This window comes from Engraulis encrasicolus, chromosome 8, assembly GCF_034702125.1.
Source record: "Engraulis encrasicolus isolate BLACKSEA-1 chromosome 8, IST_EnEncr_1.0, whole genome shotgun sequence".
Classification (NCBI taxonomy): Eukaryota; Metazoa; Chordata; class Actinopteri; order Clupeiformes; family Engraulidae; genus Engraulis; species Engraulis encrasicolus.
The window spans coordinates 23,766,753-23,785,509 of NC_085864.1; the positions used below are offsets into that span (position 1 = coordinate 23,766,753).

An 18,757-nucleotide genomic window follows, 5' to 3' on the forward strand; every position below is an offset into this window, starting at 1 on the left:
ACGGGGTCCTGGAGAGGTATTACGTAAACAAGGCAGCATTTTCCTTCCTCTTTAAGAACAGTCATAGTAGAATGAGAGACCCTATCGTCTTGGTTTACAATGACTTCATGAGGTAGTAGATACAACTACTACCCAGGGCCTCGTTTCCCGATAACGATGGTTCTTAGCCTTACGTGTGTCGTTAACCAGTGATCCTACGAATGTTCTTAGATTTCCTACGACTGTTTCCCAAAGACACTCGTACATGAACGCGCGTGCACAGCCTCTAAGATCATTCGTAGCGTCGCTCTTAAGGATCGCTGTCCACATATGTGGTGCTGAAGTGTCCTCGGAGTGAACTGCGCCGTCATGCTGCTAAACCATTTACAAAATGTAAGGCGTGTGTCAGTATCAAAAGTTGTTTTCTATAAGGGTGGGACTACATTTGTAGCAGTTTGCAACTATCGACAGGAGTTGTTGTTGGCAAATGAAATAAAATGCACACACACAATGAAATCATGCAAAACCATGAGCTACGCCGTTAAACCAGACAAAGTGCGTGCAGTTGGCTACCGTGCTTAATATTTAAGGAGACAAGTAGGCCTAGGAGTTCCAAATTGGGATGCGCATTTGGGGAGCGGAGCGCAAAGTAGGCCTACCGTGCACTCAAGGCTTTAACAACTGTGAGGAACATTTTGCATGGCAGTCTGCTGTTATTAAAACAAAAGATCTACACGAATCCCCATCGCTGCCTTTTTTGTCATAGTTTACCCTTATCCTACAACTATCGTGTCTTTTCGGCGTCGCCTTCCCTTTTAGGGTACTTGAAAATGAAAGAGGGCGCAACGACTCGCTCACCGTTTTTCTTTTTTTTTAATGTTTCGGTAGTGGCCCTCCCGACATCACCACTCTTGTCTCTGGTCGCCGAAGCCCCCTATTTATTTTGCGTGTGGATGCCTTGTTTTTGTTCACGAAGCACTCACACAAATTATGATTGGTCACAGTTTAATAATGCCCTGATTTATCAAACACAGCTGAACTATTTTACTGCCTGTGAAATCTTTTCCAAACACATTGCTTTTATTTTATACACTAACACAATTAATGTTAGCTTCTTATTTTCGTTACAGTGTCAACTGTGGTGCCATGATATTTACACTCCCGTCTTAAAACATCAACTTGAAGCGCAAGTTTCCTCTTTTCCTGTGGGTGTCTCCACTGTGCCATGCCACTCGCGTCTTAAAACAGCAATCTTATGCGCAAGTTTCTTCTTTTCCCTTCATATCCTGTGGGTGTCTCCACTGTGCCATGCCGTTACGATCAATCTTAGTGCGTTAGGACTACTCCAGATCACTCGTAGATTTCTCTTAGAGTTACGTGTCAACCTGCGATGGTTCTTTGCTAAGTTGGCTTTGGGAAACGCTCCGTGAGCTCTACGATGGTGTTACGTGTGAACTTAAGTAGTAGCGTTAAGTAGTACTTAAGGCCCTTTCGGAAACGAGGCCCAGGTCATTTAGTTTAAGTGGGGCCGCCATAAATTGTGCACAACAATGACTCAAGGCCTGAAGCACCTGTAGATTCTGTGGTGGAGTTTCCCCTGCACAGACCATTCTGTTCTGTGGCCCAGCACCACAGAATGAAAATCAACCACTACAAATTGATCAAAACCCAAACATACACGTCAATGGATGTTTATAACACTTGCACTGGCCCAACTTTTTTGCCTGTAGTAGTTTCACACAATGCTAATTGGTCTGTGGGAATCACTGGCCTATTTTCACAGACCAACTAGCAAAGACACTGTGACCTAGCAAGCAAACCCACAGGATCCATACGTGCAACTCAAGACTAAGAAAATGATAACTGTAAAACCTCAAGTCTTCAGTGTTCTCCAATGCAATAGCATGCTAATACGGCTTGCAGTCATGAAACCTTACAGCAAAACTGTTATTCACAAAAGGTATCCCTCCTGGCTTGCACAACAATCTTGTCCTCGGGTTTCTCCAAATCCCTTTTCTGTAATGATTGAATTGCAAAATGTCCAACAACCAGAGCTGAAAAAAAAAGAAATACAGAAGAGACAGATGTCAAGCGAGGCTACGCAGACACGAGAACACGTTGGCAGAAAGCCAGGAGGGAGAGCTCTTGCAGCTGACTGATTGTTACGCTCGGGGCTCAGAGCACTCGAAGTGCTCAAAATAACCTGACAGAGCCAGGTGACAAAGGGGTTAACAGGTGCATGCTACTGCCTTGCCTCCCCCTGGCCACCCCTCCCCCCTGCACGCACGCACACACACACACACACACACACGCACACGCACACGCACACGCACACGGTCGACTTCAAAAGGTAAGTCCTTGCTCTCCTGTCGGCCGGCTGGTACATCTGCCAAAAACAGCCCTCCTAAGTGCTGCTTTGCTTTAGACTGCCGCCCGTGACTCTGCCGGAAAAAAAAGAAGAAGCCCAAGCCCTCCTCTCCTCTCCTCGGCCCGGGGCCTTTATGCTGCGGGAACTAAAAGCTTCCAGCCGCCTGCCGGTGCCATTATAACAGCGACCCCCCCTTTAAAACGAGAGCCAGAGAGAAAGAGAGAGAGAGAGTGTGTATGTGTGTGTGTGTGTGTGTGTGTGTGTGTGTGTGTGTGTGTGTGTGTGTGTGTGTGTGTGTGTGTGTGTGTGTGTGAGAGAGACAGAGAGATCGAGGGAAGGAGGGAAGGAGGGGAGGAGGAAAAAAAACAAAGATGTTTTAATGGATGAGAGGCCGGAGGACAGTGGACTCAGCTGACCAGGAAGGAAATGGGAGGAATCCGGACACACGAGCTCCAAGGAAGGGGGGGGGAGTATAGGGAAGGAGAGAACAGGGGAGGGGAGGAGGTGTAGTGGTGGATGGAGGGATGGAGGGAGGGAGAGGGGAGGAGGTGTAGTGGTGAGGTGGATGAAGGATGGGAATGGAGGGGAGGAAGGTTGCATCAGGTACGGCTCTGGCAGCCAGGTTCAGATCCAGGACTCAGCTGACCACACCAGGAAGGAGATGGGGAAGTGGGAAGAAGCCGGACACAAGCTCCAGGGAGGAGGAGGAGGGGGAGAGGGAAAAGGAGAGTGGGAAGAGGTGGTGGAGGGTAGGAAGGAACAGAGGAGGAGGGGGTTGGAGGAAGGAGACGAGAGAAGGAAGGGATGGGGGAGGAGGATGGGAGGGATGGGGGATGAGGAGGAGGAGGGGAGGGATGGGGATGAGGAGGAGGAGGAGGGGAGGGATGGGGATGAGGAGGGGAGAAGGAAAGGAGGGATGAGGGGGGGGAGGAGAAGGAACAGAGGGATGGGGGTGAGGATGAGGATGNGGGATGAGGAGGAGGAGGAGGAGGAGGAGAAGGGAAGGAGGATGAGGGGGACAAGGAGGAGGAGAAGGAAGGGAGGGAGGGATGGGGTTGATGAGGAGGAGGAGGAGGAGAGGGAAGGGAGGGATTGGGGGTGAGGAGGAGGAGGAGGGAAGGAGAAATGAAAGGGGAGGAGTAGGAGTAGAAAGGGAGGGACGAGGGGTAAGGAGGAGGAGGAGAAGGAAAGGAGGGATGAGGGGGAAGGAGGAGGAGGAAAAGGAACAGAGGGATGGGGGGTGAGGAGGAGGTGGAGAGGGAAAGGAGGGATGAGGGGGGGGAGGAGAAGGAACAGAGGGATGAGGGGGGAGGAGTGGAGGAGTGCTGCATCAGGTGTGGCTCCAGCAGGAATGCCGCAGGGTTAGAAACCTGCTGCTGCTGCTGTCTCAGCACCAACCGTACGAACCAACGGCCTCCCTCGTTTGTAAACGCACATCGTCGTCGTCGCAGGCTAATTAGTCATAGCTTTGGCAGGCGCAGGTCGATCATCCCAACAATTGATAATGAACAGAACAAGCGTTTGTACCCTTTTGTTTTTGACTGACAAATGCTTCTCAGCACGACATTATACAAAACGTGTCAGATTAAGCTACCATATGCATGCACGCGGCAGTAGGCTATATCTCCCACCCCAAGCACCACCCCCCGCCTTGAGCAATTTCTGGTACAATGTCTTACAATGCAGCTGAGAGTTAATAAACGGGATCCTCCGACGTAAGCACTATTGCACTATTAACCACCGTTAATTGTGATGTCCAAAACTGGGCTTATCCCTTTCCATTATTGCTAACATCCATATAAAACAAGCCGCAATAAATAAAAAAAGAGAGAAGAAAACTGCATGATCCATATTTTCTGCATATCAATACAAGGCCCCGTGGACTGTTCTGCGTGACCTAGTTGTGGTGACATTAAAAAAAATGCCACGCTTGCTTTCAGCTTTAAGCTAATAATGGGCACTCGGAGTCTGCATCATGCGGAGAGCCAAGTGACTGGAGGCTAGTAGCGTAGCAGTGTGCTAATCATGAAAGAGCAAGAGACAAGCTCTCAGTTCTTTTTTAGCGAAGAATGGAACAATGAATGCGATTTCTACCAGATGCCGACTAACGAGGCAGTCTGTTGATTATTACAATGGCAGCATTTCTTTTTTATTTGACCATGTGTGTGTGGTGTGAGAGTGGCCAAGGCCTGTTTAATTAGTCAGTCTGCTATGTGTTGTTGGTGTGAAAGATGTTTGCTGAACCCAATCCGTACAGGTAACAAGATTGTCAATCAAACAAAAGACAGGCTTAGAGTCTGAGTTCTGTATGACTAATTATTCTACAACACCATGTTCTAAAATGCAAATGTTCTGAAAAGCTACATAAGAACTTTACAAATGTAATCAAACAATATCATCAGGCCCAAGTTGCTCACAAACCCGGACAAAGTAAACCGGTTTGCAACAGACAGACAGAAGGAGAGAGCAATCTTGTGGCATACAACTGCCATAATGTGGTACCAACGATTATGAGAACATGATGAAACCAATTTATTGACACCAACAGTTCAGCAAGGGTATTTGCATTTCTGGGGTGCATTTCTCGAAACCATAGTTGCTAACCACGTTAGTTAATTTGTTGTTTGGAATGCAATTTCCAACTGACAACTACCCAAGTTGCTAACTGACTAACAACTATGCTTTTGAGAAACCCACCCCTGATTGTGTTTTGATTTGATACTTTTCCATCAAGCCTCTGCAGGAGGAATAAAATAACGGTGATTCGGCTATGGACACAAACCTTCTCAAAGATCATTCAAAAGCAGTAACTGTATAACATCCTGCTCACATGGTGCCTCTTTCTTACTTCAAAGGATTTGCAAGCTCATCTTGCTATACCGTTTCTGGAATATGGATCATATTTCTTGCCCTTCATCTTTGGTTGGAAAATATTGATGGAAAAATCAGTCCCTCCAGTTTTTCGCGATTCAGCGATCGCGTGGATTCATGCAAATTCAATGATATTCCGCATAATTTCACGATGCCGCGTAATTCCTGTAAAGCCGCATTTTTCCCGCAAAATTTCAACATTCTGTGGAGTTTATTGATTTATATTTTCGTCAAAAAAATAAAAATGTGACTACAATACCACCGGAGACGAAAACCAATACGAAGCATTTTTGTTAATATGTCACTGAAACATTGAAAAAGAATTGCCTGCTATTTCGGAAGTCGCGACCCTCATCTCAGCTGTTCCGCGTCTCTCCTCCCCTCCCTCACATATACACGCAGGCGTTAGGCTATGCTTGCGGAACTTCTCCACTCTCCCCTGTCGCGATGAGCATGCTACCCGACGGTCGTTGTCTGATCTTTTTTCAATGTTCGCTAATGATTGTAATTTAAGGGTCTATGTCTATGCGTAGGCACAAGCCTTCTGATAACAATCACTGTGTGCCGATCGCAAGGTTTCGGAAGTGTGGAGTTTTGCAACTTGTTTCAGTCAAGGACACCGAGATAGGAAGTGAACGGCCCTTCCACGCTTTCACTGTGTTATTGCAATAAAGTCTTGCGAATCCATGCAACCATGCACACAACCATGTCAACGAGAGCGTGTATGCCATCACAACTTTGCATCAAGCAAATAATATGCAACAGCTTGCAATACGAGCACGAGAGAGAGAGAGAGAGAGAGAGAGAGAGAGACGCGTCTTCCAACAGGTGACATTGTAACGCTTGCATACAGCCTGGCTACTGTACCCCGCGACGCTCTTCATTAGGCCTAGTGGTAGGCTATACGATACCCACAAGTATTTTTCCATAACGCGCTGTCCCGTTTTCCCCCGAAGTCGTTCTAAAATATCGACAGAGATTTATGAGTGTCGCGGCCATGATTTTTTTTTACACATTGGACGCACTGGCTAATAAGACGCTCTGACAGCTTTTGACAATATTTTATTATTCTATTATATAGGAAGTGTGTTTCTGAATCTCTCTCTCTTTTGTCTTAAGCCTGCTTAGACTAATTGTGGTTTTCAGTTACCAAAAAAACCCAGAAAGGGATGCAAAATCTTTGCAAAAAATGAGAAAATGTCGCAAAATCTTTGCAAAAAATGAGAAAATGCCGCCACAAAATCAGGCATTTTGACCGCAAAAATCACAAAATCCCAGTGCAAAATCCTGGAGGGACTGAAAAATACTTCCACTTCAGAACCATGCCCTATTACAAGTGAGTGAGGGGGGCAAGATGATTGGGGAGGCACTTTCAGAGTTTCTGATGAAGGTCTGACTGACCGAAACGCAGGGGTGGAAAAGTAACTTATTACTTTTACTCAATATTGTACTTGAGTAGCTTTTATGAATACTTTGTACTTTTTAAGTAAATTTTTTAATTAATACTTTTACTTGTACTTGAGTACATTTTGACCCAAGTACTTTACTCAATTACACTGGAACCTGGCCTGAGTACTGAGTAAAAAAAATTGACTGAGAGATAAAATGCCATGCACAATAATGCCACAATCCGCCAGAAATGAAAGATTGTGCAGGATGGCACACAGCATTTCCACTATTTTACTATCTTGTATCAATGTATTGGATGATGGCTGGTGCCAAGCAAGAGATAGAGGTTATGGAGGACGATATTCAAGAAAAATAAACATGACATTCTCAAGAGTGAAGCTAATTAAAAGTAACTAAGTACTTTTTACTCAAATTACATTTTAAGTGAAGTACTTTTTACTTTTACTTGAGTAGATTTTTAGATAGGTACTTTTACTTTTACTTGAGTACAGATTTTCTGTACCCTTTCCACCTCTGACCGAAACGTCAGCTTTCACATTAAAACCTTGACCGTAATTGTAGCAGTGTTGCGCTTCTTCTATCATTGTCAAGTGATTTCCATTGAGATAGCTGCACCTGCAAGGTGGGTGGGGAGACAGCCCAGCCAGTATCTGAGACATGTTACTTACTGTATCATTACATTACATTACGTTACACTACACTTAACTGACCCTTGTATCCAAAGTAATTTACAGTCATTTAGGTTCAGGGTATTGGTTACAGTCCATGGAGCAATGTGGGATTGCGTGCCTTGCTCAAGGGCACTTCAGTCATGGATGAAGGTGCTGATAAGGGTGGGATTTGAACCTGCAACCCTCTGATCTAAAGGCCATCGCTCTAACCACTGAGCCATGGCTCATCATTGGAAAGGCCATCTTGTGCAATTCTGCGAGCAACATGATATGAAGCCTCGCAAAAATAAATAGCTCAGTACAATATCTTGTAGAGCAACTTCACAAATTACATTCACAGTGGATGATCATCACCTTCAGGGGCCCTAGTCAATGTGGGAGGTGTTTTTTGTCAAGAATGCCGCCTTAACGGTAAAGTACTGGGGGAGGAAACTCTGGATTTCATAGAGACAACAGTGTTGACTTGAAGAACTTGGCGAATAGCTGAACAAAGTGGCTTAGAGGCATTTGCAAAATCCAGACATACATCAATTCGATTGCCTGTTCCCTCTCCAAAGTAAGCACCCATCGTTGTTTCCTAACATGAGGAGCAGCCAGGTCTGGACTGGGGGTGGGGAAATGGGGACTGGGCACTTCTGGATTAAAGGGCGCCCCCCACCCCATAATTAGCGGCGCAGAACTGACTCACCGGTGGGCCTCGCACCCTTGTGGGCCCCTATTTTCAGAAATGTAAAAGGGTGCTGGGCCCACCAGGAAATGCCCGCTATGCCAGATGGCCAATCCAGCCCTGAGCAGGTCATAGGTGATTGGGGATCGAGGGAGCAGAAGCCACGAGGTCACTGGGTAAAAGTGCCCCAGTATTGGGACAGCATAAAACAACATGCTAGTGAGTGAGTTAGCAAAGGCCACAGAGATGGAGATGGAGAGATCCCACCGCCCCCCCTGAGGGGCCATCTGATATAAAAACACAGGCTAGTTTCCTCAGCTGGGCTGAGAAGCTTAGTCGCTCACAGAAAAAACGTTCAGAAAAACCATGTGATTTGTAAGACTGTGCATGCTGCACTACTACAACAACAGAGGGCTGGGAAATGTACAGCAAGCTACTGATACAGCCAAGTACACAGACACCTAATAATATGGAACATTAAAAAAACAAACCCTTGTCGCAGCTCACTTCTTGTGGTTAACAAGCGCACCTAAATACAAGGTGATGTATCCATCACTGTGTCTAAATATAAATACACTATCCCTCCGAATGAGGACGAACGCTGTGAACTTGTGCTTTTTATAAGATGCCTCAGAGGCAACCAGGCTACAGGCCCACAGACTTTGTCATATTACTCAGGAACAAACCAAACAACTATGACAAGATGACAAGGACAACAACGATGACATTAAAAAATCACATGTGTGTGTGTGTGTGTGCTCACACAGGTGCCTATTGGATCACCTACATGAAAATGCACACCAATTACGCTGCCCATAATGAGCTGAAGTGAAAAATGACTTCATTTGCTACAACACTGATTCAAAAGGCAGCAAATCATAAAACTAACTTTACCACTAAATATGGTAACAAAAGCATTTTTCTTAACTCCATTTCCAAACCCAAAAGTCCATCTTAGACTGTAACTGACACATAAGACACAAAAACCAGAAAAGCACATCGAACTTCACCACTAAAGAAGGTAAAAGAGCAAAATGTATTTTTTCCCCCTAAACTTACTGTAAGTCCAACTTAGAGTGCAGTGCACACAGCAGTGAGTTAAGCACATGACATGTGCTCTGCTGTCTGCTGGCTGGAGCCTAAGCCTATTTGCTCCACGTTTCACTGCTGCATGCATCAGCAGCCACTTACGGCACTTCAGCAGCCAGCGCGCCGCACACTGCACTCGACCAAGACTCTCAAGCTACACAGACAAAAAAATAACATCCCAACTAAGACTTTAGCTTTTTACAGGTAGAGAAAGTCCGAGGCACTCAAGGCGATATTTATTTATTTATTTATTTTTTAAATGTTTTATTTGGCTACAATGCCTAGGTGTTTCTGTCCTTATGGCCTTCTTCAGAGAGTATGAATGACAGACCTTAGCTCTCTTCTCCGATGGAGCCTAAGCCTATTTGTTCCACGTTTCACTGCTGCATGCATCAGCAACCACTCACTGCACTTCAGCAGCGCTCGACCAAGACTCTCAAGCTACACAGACACAAAAAAATAACATCCCAACTCAGGGGTGCATTTCTGGAAAGCATAGTTGCTGTTAGCTACTTTGTGGTTGCAATGCAATTTCCCATTTGCAACTACCGAAGTTCCTAACTGCTAACAACTGCGCTTTCCAGAAATGCACCCCAGACCTTAGCTTTTTCCAGGTAGACAAATTCTGAGGCGCTCAAGGTAACATGTTTTTAGCATGTTTTATTTGGCTACAATGTCTACGCGTTTCGGCCCTTATGGCCTTCTTCAGAGCATATGAATGAAAGACCTTAGCTCCCTTCTTTCTTTCTTCCTTCCTTGCTGCTTATCTCCCTGGTCCTCAGACCTGTTTACAAAAAGCTGCAGCACAATCACCTTCCTCAGATACTCTATCTGAACTTGATGCCAACCATCCTTACACTGTGGCTACAGAGGCAGCTGTGCTGAACATTAGGGCTGCACGGTATATCGAAAATGTATCGATATCGCGATATACGTATCGCAAAAGTTGTGCACATATCGCAAACAGTTTTTAATTCTTAATAATGGCAAATTTGATGAGAAGGTTAAAAAATGCATTAAAAAATTGTCATTTTAAGTTGATGCTGTATATTAGCCATGTTTTTTCCTAATAAAAAATAATGTTGGCAATAAAACATTGCTCTCAGTTGTTTTATACATGATAAAGTGTAGAATGGCAAGTAGAGAGGGGAAAATATATGCATATATTAAATATCGCGATTAATATCGATATCGCAGTATACAGTATACAGTTATCGTGTATCGCACATTTTTCCAATATCGTGCAGCCCTACTGAACATGCATGCACTGTGTTGTTACCCCAGCTCATGGAATCAGACAAAGCAGAGCACTCAGTTCCACCAACAAGAGTCACCATGACCCTCAACAACACACTTGACTGTGCCCTGACGACAACTCTTTATTTTAATATACGTTTTGTCTTTGTGTTATTACCGTTCTCCAGCTCTCTTCTCATCCACCTCGGCCATTCTTCACCATTTATGCACTCAGTTCCACCAACAAGAGTCACCATGACCCTCAACAACACACTTGATTGTGCCCTGACGACAACTCTTTTTTTTTTAAATATACGTTTTGTCTTTGTGTTATTACCGTTCTCCAGCTCTCTTCTCATCCACCTCGGCTATTCTTCACCATTTATAAACACTTCAACCATCACTTTTCTCCTCTCCATCGTTTTTTTTTTGTCTTTTTCTATCTTTTTCAGCTAGTCTCTTGTTTTCCCCATGGTTGTGCTGCTCGACCCCACCCCTACCCCAACATCCGACTCCCCCCTAAAGCACGCTCTGTTCTGGGGTTCGTCTGGTTCCATCTCCCCCTCCCTGCCTCCAGTGGAGGGGCTATAAATACCCCAACCAGGCTGGGCTAGGCCAGGCCAGGCACGCCGGCAGGCAGGCAGGCAGGCAGCGGCAAAGATTAAAAGCAGACAATGAGCAACAGGAAGCGATTTTGAGGAAAGGTCAGGGTGAGATTACAGTGGCGACAGTGAGAGCAGTGCAGTGAGGGCTGTGCTGTGCTGTGCTGTGCTGTGCTGTGCTGTGCTGGGCTGGGCTGGGCTGGACTGGACTGGACTGTGCTGTGCTGGGCTGGGCTGGACTGTGCTGTGCTGGGCTGGGCTGGGCTGGGCTGGGCTGGGCTGTGCTGGGCTGTGCTGTGCTGTGCTGGGCTGGGCTGGGCTGTGTTGTGGTGGGCTGGGCTGGGCTGTGTTGTGGTGGGCTGGGCTGTGCTGTGCTGGGCTGTTTTGGGCTCTGTTGCTATGAGGGCTGTGCTGTTCTGGGCTGTTGATGTGTTGGGCTGTGCTGGGCTGTGCAGTGCTGCGCTGGGCTGTGATGTACTGTTGCCGGGGCCAGGGCCTTCTTGTGTTGTGTTCTTGCTGCTGCTACTGTTGATGCTGATGTGAATGTGAAGTGAAAGTCAAAGCCCAAACTCTAACTCCCTTTGTCATTGTGACACAGCACTCCACAGCACTCAAGTGCACACTGCACACAACAAAATTGCATTTATGCCTCACCCGTGCAAGGGAGCAGCCCCCAATGGCGCCCGAAAGGGAGCAGTGCAGTGGGACGGTACCATGCTCAGGCTGCCTCAGTCTGGGAGGAGTATGGAGGAGAGCACTGGTTAATTAATTACTCCCCCCACCAAACTGGCGGGTCGGGAGTCGAACCAGCAACCTTTGGGCTACAAGTCTGATGGCCTAAACATTTACCCATGACTGCCCACGAGGGAGTAGACTGACAGGCAGACAGTATACATGCAGGGTAGCCCCTCAGTCTTTGCTCTGATGGCATCCATGCATGCAAACATACTACATGCACAAGCATGCACACACACACATACACATACACGCTGGACTCTTACTTAACCCCCATCCAGACTAATATGCCCTCTATACCTGCTGATATGGAGCAATATTTAGCTAATGGTCTGGCTCTTCTTTTACTTAGTCCACTGACCACCAGCCTATGTACATGACCTAGACTGCTAAAGACGAGCACAATGAGCAAGCATGTGTAACTACACCTCTCAATGGTAGATATTAGAGGTTGGTATTTCAGGTTTTTTTGTACAGTAGAATTCCTCCATGAGCAGGTCAATGGCACATGGCTAGCCTACTTCAAAGAGTGTGACTGTTTTGTTGTCATGGGGCAAACAAATTATATCAGCTGTGTTTGCTATTCCGGAGAACGGTTTGTGGTTGAACTGTGATGAAATGTGACTGTGGAGCACAGTCGATCTAGACAGCGATGAGGTCCACATGTCCATCAAGTCTGGCACACACACACACGTGCATGCACACACACACACACACACACACACACACACACACACACACACACACACACACACACACACACACACACACACACACACACGGCACTTTTAAACCACTTGTGAAACTCATAAATCCAAAATCCGTCCTCTCATGCAACACATCAAATAATAGTTCTATGGCATGTGGACAATGTAAACTTACACACCAGTGATACCAGTGATTCATATATTACAAGCCTGTTTTTTAATATGTGGACACAGTAGACTCTTTTCTTTTCCGTCAAAATAGTCACCCTTTAGTCTTGTTCACCCTCATAAGTTCCATATTTGGGGTGAACTTTCATGCCATCTGAGTTTGCCAGGTGGAAATTCTTAGAACAGTGTAACTAAATAAATTACCATCACTTTGGTTGTGCAAGCAGAAAACAACTTATCCCTTCCTTTGAAAAAAATGATGCACCTCATTGGAACAACAACCCCATCCATCTCAACAACAGTCACTGTCGCCGAACCCGCAAACTCCAATGTGGAGATCACGATATTGCTAGCAACAACTGGCAGTACGACAGGTCAAACAGACAGGAGACATTTGACCTGCACATGAACTCTTAGGAACAACAGTATAAAGATGTCTTTCATTAATCTGAGCATATGGCAGAAGGCAGACAGCCAACTGCTCTGTGTTGTTCAAGGCAGGCAGCCTGTGAGTGCACTGGACCCCAAAATGAACCAACTCTGGATGTGTCAGACTCAGAGCAGTTTCCCACTGCACTGAAGGTTGTGATTAAAAAGCTCGGCTTCAGTGTTCCGAGATGCAGCTGATTAAATCCAGATTAAAAACACCAGGTCCTTGACAAGGCACTGCGTAGACACAAGTCCAACAGAAGAAAAGCAAGGTATAGAGATCTGCTTTATCTATAACAGACATGGTTTCATCTGACTCTTTAAAAGACCTTATCATGGCTAATCTTGAACGTATCTTGACTGCCAGAAAAAAAGAGAGTCAACTAAAAGTTGTCCCCACAGTATCCTTCTTGAAAAACACTTTCAATTCTACCAACAACACAAGGTAAAACATAAATCAAGTCTCATGAATCCCCCTGGCATTTATCTGCAGGATTGCAATAATAGAAAAAGTTTCAGCACCGCCGCGTAAAAGTTTGCAACGTGCGCACCTTCCACTGAAACTGCTCTATTATACTCAAAGAAATGTGTTTATCTGCCAGATCAATCTGACACCAGACAACTACCACAGAAAAATGTGAGCCAAATCCAATTCAAAAGCACTTTGCTGGGTCGGCGAGAGTGACTTACCAAACCACTCCAAAAGCGCCGTATCCAATAGGTCTGTCTGGCTCTATGTCCAGCTGCTGCTGTAAGTGATGCGAGTGCTGATGGTGGTGGTGGTGGGCTTTGACAGCTGCGGCGGCAGCAGCTTGAACCTGGGCTGGTGCAGCAGCCGCCGCCGGGCCTGGTGCTTGTCCGGGAGCTGGCGAGGGAAAGTAGGGTTGCTGCTGGCTCGGGTTCAGCATCACCGCCGCAGCGGCAGCAGCCGCGGCTGCCGCAGCCGTAGAGGCGTGCTGCTGAACGGGGTGGACGGCGGCGGCCGAACCGGGATGCTGCAGATGATGCTGTCCGGGGTGGTGGTGGTGGTGGAGGTGAGGAGGCGGAAGGTGCGGTAGTTGGTGGTGATGGTGCGGGTGGTGTGCTGCCACTGCCGAGGCACCACCGTTGTACGCGGCCATCATTTTTGCGGCATTAGTTGCCGTCGTTCCGCAGAGAGCCATCCACTCAAAACAAAAACAAAGGAAGGGGAGGAAAAGAACAGGAGCGAAAAATGGATCCCTAGTGAAATCTTACGGTGAACAGGCTAAATGTGTGACCTGTCAAACAGGAGGCAGTGGTTTTCAAACTATCATTTGGCTGTCATTTACAACGACATAAAATTCAACATAAAAAAATATTTAAAAAAAACAAACCTAAAAAAGTATCTGGCATGAAAGGGAAATAAATGTGTCAGTTGTCATAATTAAGCCACTCTCACAGAGTCGCCAGGGTTATCGTTCTATCAATCTGACCTAGTTCTGAAAATGGACCCTTTACTACTGCGTGCAAAACGCTAATGAACAACGCAATATTAAGCTTCTTAATGTAATTTTGTACAACAATCTCCTTCCTTCCCTTGATAAACTTAAAAGGCTAAATTGTTGATGCCACAAAAATAAATCCCGCTCCCCCCACAATAAATAAATGTTGCACAGCCTTAAATCTCCCGCATGTTGGAAGTGATGAGCAACTCTCCTCACCCCAAATTCGTTTGATCCCCCCTTTTTCGGAGAGAACAGGGAGATCGATGTACATTTACATAGGACACGGCGCGTTCATCTTTTCAATTTCCTCATGTTTGCCATGTTGTCTGCTCCAGCACCGACGCTGTTCCCACTGCCAGTGCTGCATTCAGTTTGCAGAAGTTAGCTGGGTCTCAATCAGGCCACGCTCGCTAGCTTGTCACTTGCTAGCTGACTTGTGTTTTGGCTTCACACGCAGGCAAAATGCCCCCCCGTCAAACAAATCTTTACCTATGCAACGCCACGAATTTTCAAGCAGCGTCGCGCGGAAATGTGGCCATCGAGATAGAGCGTTTAGGATACAAAACGTTCGCACTGTGTTCACAAAATGTGGGTCGCTGTCTTCCTCTGAATGTCACTACTCGCGCACTCCCTTGATTCTTGAAATCCGAATCATTTTGATAAAATGAGCTCTCCTCTTGCCTGGAACGAGGAAAACAAAATTCTTCCAGGAACAGTCAACTTATTTTTTCCATCGATACCGACGTTGAGGGTCGCCACTTAGATGCCCTGTCCCTCTTGGCGACGCGCCCATGTACATCCAGAAAGACTGGAAATTAAAATAAAAATAAAAACATCCAGTGTTTCTTTGCAGTGACAAAACAAGCGGCCAGAGTCCTCTCCCTCCAGCCGGATGGCGCTGCCAGGACCTGGGGAAGCAGCACACGCGCAACCGAAGCTTCTTGGGTACCCGTCGAATCCCTTTGTGATTGAAGGGCCTTCCACCAATCACAGAGCCGAATCTCCGTTTCTGATGTTTTTAAGCCAATTACAAGGGGCAAGACAGGAACTGAAAGGCTTACTAAAATAAACAGGAATTGGTGCGCTCGAAACTGTCGCCATTACGGCTTCTGTCAGCCGTGCAGAGCAATGACAGTCCAATGGACATTTTGAGCCACAATGGCGAGCCACGACTCCACTTGCTCCAAAAGATTACGCGCATGGTGTCAACCAATCGTCTGCCAACATGGAGGAACTTCATCAGTCGGAAATGATTGCCATGAAACAAAGAAAACGGAATCTTGTACAAGAACGACAACTAGCTGGTGTGGCCAGGAGTGGCACTGCAGCTATGTTATCGCAGCCAAGTAAATAATGAATGGGTGCCAATGGGGCTGTACGCTTCTCATAGAACTATCTGCCCGTGTGATTTTTTCCCTGGAAACAATGAAGTCGCGTTCGATAGATATGAGTAAGTGAAAGCATTTGCCGACACGTTTGCATCTTGTCAAGTGTTAGATTCGTGAAAATGACCCTTATTTCAACTATAGCAATGACATAACACGTGACAATCGACTTTACGGCACTACGCCATTTGTTTTGTAGTTTTAAGTCTGACTTCAGATGTCGATGTGTTTAAAGTTATGTTAGGATTGTTGCGGACACCTGTTATTTATTGCATTTAACGTGGTGGAAAAGCGGCATGTGTACATGGGGTAAAGGAAATGACTGCGCTCATCCTTAAGAATTTGGGCACCTTCAATTAACATGTTGGACGGTGGTGGGGGTTGAGGTGTGTGACCGTAGATGTCTCTGCTAGGAGGATCAGTCAGAGTACGTCTCTCGTCAGCTCTGGTCGTGAATAGTCGCAGAGATTCCTCAGCCAGCAGGTATTAGCCGAATGCTAGCGTGTTGCAGGACAAAACTAACACGTCTTTGGGAGAACAAAGCCATGTCAGGAACCTTTAACTTCACTTCTAATACAACTTCCATGATAAGGTACAGAATGTGCACACATCTTTACAAACCAGAGAACAGAATCGTCACAAATCCCTGCTGAGCCATTTAGCCCAATAGGCTCCCATTCATTTTTTACTTGGCTGCTGGCGCCAACGGGGCTATAACGGGAGCCAATGACAGATGCCTATCTCATAGCTTAGAACATTTCTGCATGAAATATTGACCAATACTTGCGCTACACTGTAAACGAAATACAGGGGTTATGTTAAGGGCAAATGCACGACAAAGTGTTGACACGGTTTTTGGATCAGAAGTAGATACTAAGGCGTTACACAAGAAACTCGCTGTCACTGACAATCCACCAGCAAAATATATCCAGACGCCTACAAAGTTATTTACAAATATAGTTTCATGTTGGTTTTACTGTAAGCTCGATCCATGCCCAAGTGTCGCGCGCCAAGGCTGCCTGTCGCGCCAGATGTTCGGCTGCATGCCTTTGAGGGCGTTTCTGACTTTTATACAGTTCTCTCTCTCTCTCTCTCTCTCTCTCTCTCTCTCTCTCTCTCTCTCTCTCTCTCTCTCTCTCTCTCTCGCTCTGAAACTTGACCTTGACCTGGTTATGAAATTAAAAGTATATAAACAAACATGAATGAAACTGCAAATGCGCGGCTTGCGGCAATCCGCATCTCCGGGTGGGCTACTGACACAGCTGTGAGATCATGTGACTATCCTCGATGGCCTGTGTGAATACGAATCTGTTACTTCATTATTAGACAAGACAGAAACTGTGGATTTTAAAGCAAAAATATCTGCACACGTAGATCCTTTCAGGATTTTAATGTCCAAGTTTTTCTGTCAACAGACCTTTTTCAGGGCGCACAGAACAGGCAACAGTTCTTCCAATGCATACAAGTGCCACTGGTTTCAGGCATTTGACATCAGACGCAAAAGTTTATACAAACCTGCAACTTACATAACATCAACTGTATCTAATTATGTTCTGACTCTGGCTTACATGGGAAAAACACAGCTGCCCTGCTTAATAGCTTAGAGCTCATGGATGACTGAAACATGTCCTACATTCAGTCCTTGGTAGACCTTTTGGGAGGTAGGACCAATATCTTTTTCTACTCCTCAAGTGTAAAGCATAACTAGGCCCACTTCTCATGTTTGCATAACCAGAGGCGATTCTAGAGTAAGTTGGGGCCCCAAGCGAAAATTCAAAAGAATGAACATTCACAACAAATCGCCAATGCTGTAGTTTAAAGTCTTAGCTGTTATTCGCCATACAGAGGCTTGGGGACTTCTCAATGAAATGCAGTGCTTTCCAATCATGTTTGTATAACCAATGAAACTGAGCTAATTACAATGTTACACACTTGTAAAACACCACAAGTCCTTGGCTTATTAAGTTTTACATGGTCACTATATGCCACAGAAATGAAAAATAAGGGGAGCTTTTCTTGTAAACTGCTGCTAATATCTTTGGTGAAATCGTGCTGTGATGCACATGGTGATACATAAACACAATCTGAATGTGTGCTCTGTTGGAGCTATGGTATTTATACAGCAGTGTCTGCTGTGGAGTGGTGGATCTATCTTTTTCTTGCAGATGCAGCACAAAAAAGTTTTTTATTCTTTAAAAAAATAAAAATATTGATTTATTTATGTATACTTATGAAGGTTGGGGTGGGGAACCTTAGCCTCGCGAGCCATCCTACGTACTTTCGCCAAAGGATTGGCTACACTACTAGTCTGGCTCTTGTTTTCTGTGGAGCAATTGCAGCGGTAGGATCTTGATGCCCAACGTTCCCCAGAAAACAGCCAATAAGCGAATAAGCGCTCCACTTGGGGGAGGTCGCTCGTGACGATGACGTTAACGTCTGCGCCAATGGCTCTGGTCTGCGCTATGTTGTTGTTGAGTAATTGTCGGCGATTTGAGTGAGAGCTGTCCCATGATTTCAAACCATAACTGAGTGTAAAACTTCCTGCTTCCTGCAATCGCGTAAGATCACACAAGCTCCAAACCATGAATAAGAAATGAAATGGTAGTATTATGGGATGGTCAGGACCAGGCTAGGGAAACCTATGTCTCAAGGGCCATTTACAGTCCCATTTACAGGCCGACTTATCCGGCCCCCAATGTAATTTTTAATGTTATGTCGTTTCACATGAAATATGACATGTTTTGTAAAGGAATCTTATAATCACATTTGCAATGTAATAACGTTCAGGGGATCTAGTGAAGGTGGGTTCTGTTGTAAATGTGGCCACCTTCTCTAGAGGCCTGAAGTGTAGGGAGAAATCCTGGTTTGTGTTCATAATAGGGCAGTCATGGGTGAGCGGTTAGGGCGTCAGACTTGCATCCCAGAGGTTGCCGGTTCGACTCCCGACCCGCCAGGTTGGTGCGGGGAGTAATCA

At 45.8% G+C, this 18,757-nt stretch overlaps 1 protein-coding gene across 1 annotated transcript in view; it reads right to left on the bottom strand.

Annotated features, from left to right (window-relative positions):
- nlk2 (nemo-like kinase, type 2) overlaps window positions 1-15,347 on the bottom strand; it is a 105,407-nt gene extending 90,060 nt beyond the window's left edge. Inside the window, exon 1 of the mRNA XM_063205240.1 lies at window positions 13,623-15,347. Within this exon, the coding sequence (XP_063061310.1) occupies window positions 13,623-14,095 (473 nt within the window). The 5' untranslated portion in view covers window positions 14,096-15,347. The remainder of the gene's footprint in view (window positions 1-13,622) is intronic.
- Window positions 15,348-18,757: the final 3,410 nt, after the last annotated feature.